We start from the raw sequence: 7,500 nt of genomic DNA, 5'->3' as shown, positions 1-7,500 counted from the left end.
TTCTCCTTTACACACTTTTGTTCCAGCACATTACTCCTCCTCCTCCTCCTCCTCCTCCTCCTCCTCCTCCTCCTCCTCTTTATTTTTCTTTCCCTCTCATTCTGTCTTTGTATTTGCTTTCTTTGTCCATTCCTGCCTCGTTCTGGAATTCTCACTGCCTCTTTCTTGCTTTTGTATTTGTTTTTCTCTCTCTTATAATCCCTTGTTTAATGTTTTTCCAATGAGTTTCAATCCCTTTTTAACCTTTCTCCTTTCATTTTGCTTCCATTTCTTTTATATTTTTTTCAGGTTCCTGTTTTTTTTTCTGTTTTTGAATTCTGCATAAATTTTCCCATGCATTTGTTATTAGTATTGCTCTTGTAACATTATCTTATTTCTATTCATTGTCGCTTTTTTTGTTGTTGTTGTTGTTGTTGTTTTCTCCTTTATTATTTATTCTCTTGCTGTTTATCACTACGTATTTCCCTTGTTTGTCCTACTTTTTAAGAATTTTCAGTTTTTTTTTTTCTCCACCTTATGTCCATGTTCTTTATCCTTCTCCTCTATGTCTTTTTTTCACAATTTTGCTACCTATTTCCTTCCATGTAGTTTCCATTTTATCTCTCTTCCATTTTACTTCTTCACAGTTTTTATTTAATCTCCTTTCCATCTTGTTGCTTCTACTCTTACACATTCTTCACTTATCCTTTATCCATACCCTTTATCATTTTCTTCTCAGTCCTTTATCTCCTTTTTCATTATCCTGTCCACCCTACAGTATCTATTTTTTTTTTTTTTTATCCTACTCCTTCTTCTCCTCTTTCTCCATCCATGCTTTTCATCATTTTCCTCTCTTCCTCCATTGCATATGAAAGGGAAAGTTTGTTTGGTCCTCCATATGCATTCTGTACCCACTCCTTTCCTTCAGCTCCTCCAGTGTGCTCCTTGGTCACCCAGACTCCCTTCTGTTTCCTCTGCAGTCCCTCCTCCAGATCCCTTTCCTGTCCTCATCTTCTTTTTCTGAGGATTTCTATAGCCCTTCGTCCCCTTGCACATAACATTTCTTTCCCCATAAGCTGGTCTCCTCTCTCAGTGTCTGTTCTTTCTCTCCCTAATTTCTTTTTTTTGGTACTTTCTCCATTCCCTCTTATCTTTTCTCTTTTTTATCGTAAGGCTTTCCTCTTGCTTTTGGTGTTCATTCTTTTTGTTGGCTTTCTTTTTTTTATCAGTTTGAAGTTCTTTTCTTGTGTTTCTATTTTATTTTCATTCTCTTTTTGCAATTTTCCTTTTTCTTTTTTTAATCATTCCTTTGTTTATTCACTTTTTTCAGTCTCACCTTCCTTCTTTATCATACTCTTTGTGCTGTCGTGGTCATTTTGCTTGCTTTTCTTATGAACTTCAACGTCTTGCTCTTATTGTTTTATTCCACATATCTCACCACTATTATTCTTTTTGTATCATGTTTGTATTGTGTTGTTCTTTTATACTGCATTTGTGTTTCTATCTCCTTTAATCTCTTGTTTGATATTTTCCAATGGGTTTTAATCCCTTTTTTTTTTTTTTTTTTTTTTTTTTTTACGTTTCTCCATTTACTGTGAATCCAATCTCTGTATTTTCCCAGATTCATGTCCTTTTTTTTTTTTTTTTTTTTTTTTTTATTCAATATTTGCTACTCTGCTCTCCCTTCTTCATCCATTTGGCACTGTATTTTTATTCAGTTTTTGTTACTATCATATTCCTTCTTCATCCAGTTGGCACCGTATCCTCTCCTCTGTCATGTCATCTTCTCCCGTCCCTATAGCAACCGATTCTCTCCCCAGTCACCTTTCACCTCTCCCTCAGTGTACCTTCACTAATCAGGGAGAGCATCATGCTGACTCTGTTCCCTCATCTCAGTTCCGTGCCAGCCTCTCAGATCCTTGGGGCTGATAACTTCTTAGTGGGGTTTGTTTTCAGCACTTATGGTACACTTGAGGAATGATATGAGGTACCATTGTGAACTTCCTGCCTCATATGTGATGTCCTGTGTTGCTAGTTTCCTGCCTCTCTTGTTTCCTTGTCTTCTCTCTGCCTTGTTTTTCTTCCCAGAGTTTGCCTGATTTATATTCTATGCTTGTGTTCTTGTTTGTTTAGTGGTCTTTGTTTTTGCTTCTTGTGATGTAAGTGTTTTGTGTCTGTAATCTCATATCTCTCATTTCTGTGTCTGTTCTGTGCTTTGTTTTTGTTTTTTTTTTCTTCCTGGAATTTGTCTGATCTGTATTCCATGTTTGTGGTTTTTTTATTAAAACTTCTTTGTTCTGTCTCATAGGATTACAGTATATTTGTTTCTCATGCGATAAGTGTTTTGTGTCAGTAATCTCATCTCACTTATACTTGTTGTCCACCTCTGTTTTCTCTCACATTAATTCTCACTATGGTGTTTCTTACTACACTTTACTGTACCCCTTGTTTGCACAGCTCAATGATGTTTTCCCTCATAATATAATGTCAGTAATCACATATCTCATTTCCCTTGGTAATTTTTTTCCTTCTCATTCATTCCCGCCTTATTTCATTGTGTCCTACTCTCTTCACATGCCTCACATCTCCTTCACTATTCAATTAGAGGTTATCCCCTTTACTCCTCTTTGTGCCATCCCTCTCTATCACTATATCACTATTCTCATACTCTTTATCCTTCCCACACCCTCATGTGTCCTTTCTGCTACATTTCATTGTCATCCTCTCTCCACCTACCTCAGATCCACCCTCACTGTTCAATTAATTGTTGTCTCATTTACTCTTCTCATTTCTTTCCCTCTGTAACACACCTGCATTATATCATCTCTTCTTTGGCTTTCCCACACCCTCATCTCTCTCATAATCTTCCCTCTTGTGGTTCATTTGTCCCTCTTCCTCCTCCTCCTCCTCCTCCACCTACTTCTATTTAGCTCTCTCACAAAATCACAAAAATATTGCCTTTCAAAAATCTTTTCTATATTTACTTGTTTTGTGGATAATATTTGTGGAGCATTGAGGTTTGATTGATGTTCTTTTTATATTGCAGGAGGTGCAGAACTTGCTGGTGAGGAACTACAGGGAACTGGAGAGTGTTCTGTACAACAAGCTGGACAGTAAGTATCCTGCCCACCATTTTCTGTTCTTCTTTGAGGCCCTCAACTACTTTCAAAAGGGTCTAATTGAAGTTATATGGGTTTCTAAGAGTGTTTCTATGGTTATAGCAACAGATTAACAAATTTTTCTACATTTTTGATATTATAAACACTCTTGAGAACCTCTTTTTTATTTGCAGTTTTTGTTGTTCTTTGTCAGTTCTACTCCCACGTAAAAATAATAAAAAGTTGTTCATTACATGGCTGAAGGTGTGAATGTGGTCATTGGTGTGAATATGGGAATGAGTGATTTTTTTTTATGGTGTGAATGAATTGGTGTGGGTGTGGGAATGTTTGTTCCTTCCCTGATGGTGTGAATAGTGTGCTGCAGTGGTGATGCTTGGTGTCCTCAGGTAGTGGAGAGCTGGTGAAGAGTGAACTGGCGAGGGTGACCAAGGCTGTTGCTATTGACAACTTGACAGCCATTGCCTCCAGCCTCTCAGTGATCAAGCAGGACCTTGGGGAGATCAAGAACACCACCATCCAGCTGCAGGACCAGACCTCCAACCTGCGCAGCGGTTAGTCACACACACACACACACACACACACACAAACACACACGGGACATCGTCGATGGCGGAGGTGGTCGCTGAGCTCCAGAGCAATCATCTATAATTCTACAGTTACCTAAGAGTAACCAAGGTGGGAAAGGAGCTGGTAATGTTTGTCCCGTCTCCATATAGTCATGTTAACTGTTGATTAGCAAAATAATGTCCAGTGAAGGTAAATATAAACTGTAGCCTGCGTTTGAGCCATCAGCTGGTTTGTTTACATCTGAGCAACATGGCGGCCGTGAACTCGAAAGATGAATCAGACTTCACAGGGTTTCAAGGAATAATGGAGAAGAGCGCTTATGTGAAGAAAATTCTGGAGTTAGAAGGTAAAATTGAAAAACTGTTTGAAAAGTATGAGGGCCTGGAAACGAGTTATGACAATGTAAAGAGAGACTGTGCCGATATGAAGAAGGAAAATGCAGCACTGAAAGAGGAAGTTAAGCTAATTAAAGTGAATTGCGAAAAATGTGGAGAATCTCTAGGAAAAGTGATGGAGAAGCAGGCTGAATGGAAAAAAAGTCAGGAAGTGGAAAGAAAGGAGGTAAATTACAAAGTTGCAAGTCTGGAAAAGGAAATCAAAGAGTCAGGGGAGAAAACTTTGGGCCTTGCTGAAATTATAGATCAACAGATCATAGAAGAGAAGATAGCTGAGAAAGTGGTGAAGGTTATTAAGTCAAATGAGACATTGGTGAGGGAAACTGTAGACAAAAAGAGATGTGTGGTGATATTTGGTGTGGAGGAGGATAAGACACCGAGTAAAATGGAGAGAGAGAAAACATAAAAAGGTGATAAATAATATCATTAATGTGGTGCAGGAGGAGGAAAAGACCTAGTACAAGAAATAGAGGACTTCCATAGAATTGGAAAGTTCACAAGAGAAGGTATGAGGCCAATAAGAATCAAACTTAAGTCACAAAAGGATGTAGATGAATTGGTGGAGAAGTCATGGAGGCTAGCCCAGCAGGAAACAACAAGGAAGATTTGGTTGAGAAGAGATCTCGGTGAAAAGGAAAGAGAAATGTTAAATGAGTTGAGAAAGGAGGCTTTGAAAAAATGAAGAGAGGACAGAAGAGGAGAAGAAAGAGTTTTTCTGGAGAATCTTGGATATGAGACTGAGGAAGTGGTTCATAACCCAGAAAAGTACAGCAAGAAAGGACTAAAGAAACTTACATATGAGCGAAATGTAATGTATTCCAACATAAATGGAGTGATATCGGGATTTTAGAACTCAACGATTACTTGAGGGACAAGAACCCAGATATTGTGGGTCTTACTGAAACAAAACTGAGAGAGGGAGAAGACCTGATGAAGGTTGGAGAAGGAAATATAATGTTTGGAAAAGAAATAGAGTAGGTAAGATGGGAGGAGGAGTGATGTTGCTGGTTAAAAAGATATAAAGGTGGATCAAGTGAAAAAGGTATGGGAAAGGCAGAAGTGCTAAAGATCAGAGCAGAAACTAATGAAGGAAAAAGAGGCACTACATAGTGGTGTACGTACCACCTAAGACAAATGCATGGTCAGTACAGGAATATGAAGAAATGATAAGTGATACAGGAACATGTCTGGAAGAAATGTTGGGTGGCTGTGAACGAACTATAATGATGGGAGATTTTAATTGTAAAGAGGTGTGTTGGGAGGACTGGTCAATGGAAGGATCAGAGACAACATGGGGAAATACACTATTGACACTGGCAATGGAAAATGTGTTAACTCAGTGGGTCAAAGAAGATACTAGGTTTGGAGGAGAGGGAGCATCGTCAAGACTGGACTTGGTCTTTAGTACAGAGCCAATGGTCATTGAGGAGATGAGGGTGGAGTGCCCTTTAGCAAAGAGTGATCATGCAGTTTTGGAGTTCAAGGTGATAGACGAAGAGAAATCTAGAAGAAATGAAGAATATAAAGTGGGAAGATGGAATTATGCCAAGACAGATTTTGGAAACCTAAAGAAATTCTTTCAAGAGACAAATTGGATGAAATTCAAGAGTGCTAAGGAGCAAATGAAAAGTGGAAGGAATTTATAAAAATATACAAAGAAGGTGAGAAAAATTTGTACCAATAAGACAACATAGAGAAGTTGGAAAGCAGGACTGGTTTAACGATAGATGTGAAAAGGCTAGAACAAGAAAAGAGGATGCATGGAAGAGGTGGAGAAGGAAAAGACGGATTAAGCAGTGGGAAAGTTACAAAAGAGCAAGAAATGAATATGTGTTGATTAGAAGAGAAGAAAGAAAGAAACAAGAAAAGGATATAATTGATAAATGTAAAGACCAACCAAGGCTTTTTACAGACATGTGAACAACAACATCAAAAATAGAGAAAGTATTGAAAGTTTAGAAGTAAATGGAGTATGCAGTGAAGATCCCAGGAAATGGCAGAGGCTATGAATGGATGCTTTCGGAAGGTATTCACAAAGGAGACTGCTTTTGACAAACCACTGGTAATGGAACAGAAAGGGATTATGAAGGAGTTTCAAGTAACTGTGGAGGAGATCAAGAACATGATGGGGAGTTTAGAAGTGAGAAAAGCTGTGGGACCTGATGGGGTATCAGGATGGATTTTAAGAGAATGCAGGAGCAATTGGCAGAAAAAGTTTGTGAAGTAATTGATGCCTCATTAAGGGAAGGTGTAGTGCCCCAAGACTGGAAAAGAGCTAACATTGTCCCAATCTATAAATCAGGTAACAAGAGAGACCCATTGAACTATAGACCAGTGTCACTTACAAGTGTGGTAGCTAAGATGTGTGAGAGGGTGGTGAAGAATAGATGGACAGACTTCTTGGAGAAAAATGACATACTTTGTGAGTGTCAATTTGGTTTTAGAAAAGGGCGTTCATGCACGACAAACCTGATATGTTACTATTCGAGGGTGATAGATGTAATACAGGAAAGAGATGGTTGGGCTGATGGAATATATCTGGATTTAAAAAAGGCCTTTGATAAGGTACCACACCAGAGACTGATCTGGAAACTTGAAATGGTAGGAGGAGTGCATGGCAGTTTACTAAAATGGATGGAAGACTTTTGGTAGGAAGAGAAATGAGAACAATAATTAAGGACAGACCATCAGAATGGGGATTGGTGGAGAGTGGAGTTCCACAGGGATCAGTGTTGGCACCAGTAATGTTCGCAGTCTACATAAATGACATGGTGGATGGGGTGTCCAGTTATGTGAGCCTATTTGCAGACGATGCAAAATTGTTAAGAAAAGTGAGATGTGACAAAGATTGCGAACTACTCCAGGAAGACTTGGACAGAATATGGAAATGGAGCTGTACATGGCAAATGGAGTTCAACACGACAAAATGCAAGAAAATAGAGTTTGGCAAGAGTGAAAGAAGAATCAGGAGTATGTACAAGATAGGAAATGAAGACATAAAACCAGTCATGAAGAAAAAGACCTTGGGGTGACAATTACCAATGACCTATCGCCAGAGAGACATATAAACAAAATAATTGGAGAAGTATTGAACTTATTGAGGAACATAAGAGTGGCGTTCGTATATTTAGATGAAGAAATGATGAAGAAAATAATTACTGCAATGATAAGACCGAGGCTTGAATATGCAACAATACAGTGGGCTCGAACTTAAAGAAACACATAAGGAAACTAGAGAAAGTACAGAGGGCTGCAACAAAAATGGTGCCTGACTTAAGAGATTTGACTTATGAAGACAGACTGAAAAGAATGCAACTTCCAACCCTGGAAAACAGAAGAGAAAGGGGAGACCTGATAGCAATATACAGAGTGATGATTGGCATGGAAAAAATGGATAGGGAAGATCTGTGTATGTGGAATGGAAGAATGTCGAGAGGGCA

The 7,500-nt window shown here is 38.7% G+C and overlaps 1 protein-coding gene across 1 annotated transcript in view; it reads left to right on the top strand.

Annotated features, from left to right (window-relative positions):
* The window catches only part of LOC123506355 (prominin-1-like), a 120,007-nt gene that overhangs the window by 87,777 nt on the left and 24,730 nt on the right, over positions 1-7,500 (top strand). The window contains 2 exon segments of the mRNA XM_045258384.1: positions 3,026-3,092; positions 3,485-3,649. Coding sequence (XP_045114319.1) covers positions 3,026-3,092; positions 3,485-3,649 — 232 coding nt within the window.

This window comes from Portunus trituberculatus, chromosome 19, assembly GCF_017591435.1.
Source record: "Portunus trituberculatus isolate SZX2019 chromosome 19, ASM1759143v1, whole genome shotgun sequence".
Taxonomy (NCBI): domain Eukaryota; kingdom Metazoa; phylum Arthropoda; class Malacostraca; order Decapoda; family Portunidae; genus Portunus; species Portunus trituberculatus.
This window is presented reverse-complemented; position numbering and strand designations above follow the sequence as displayed.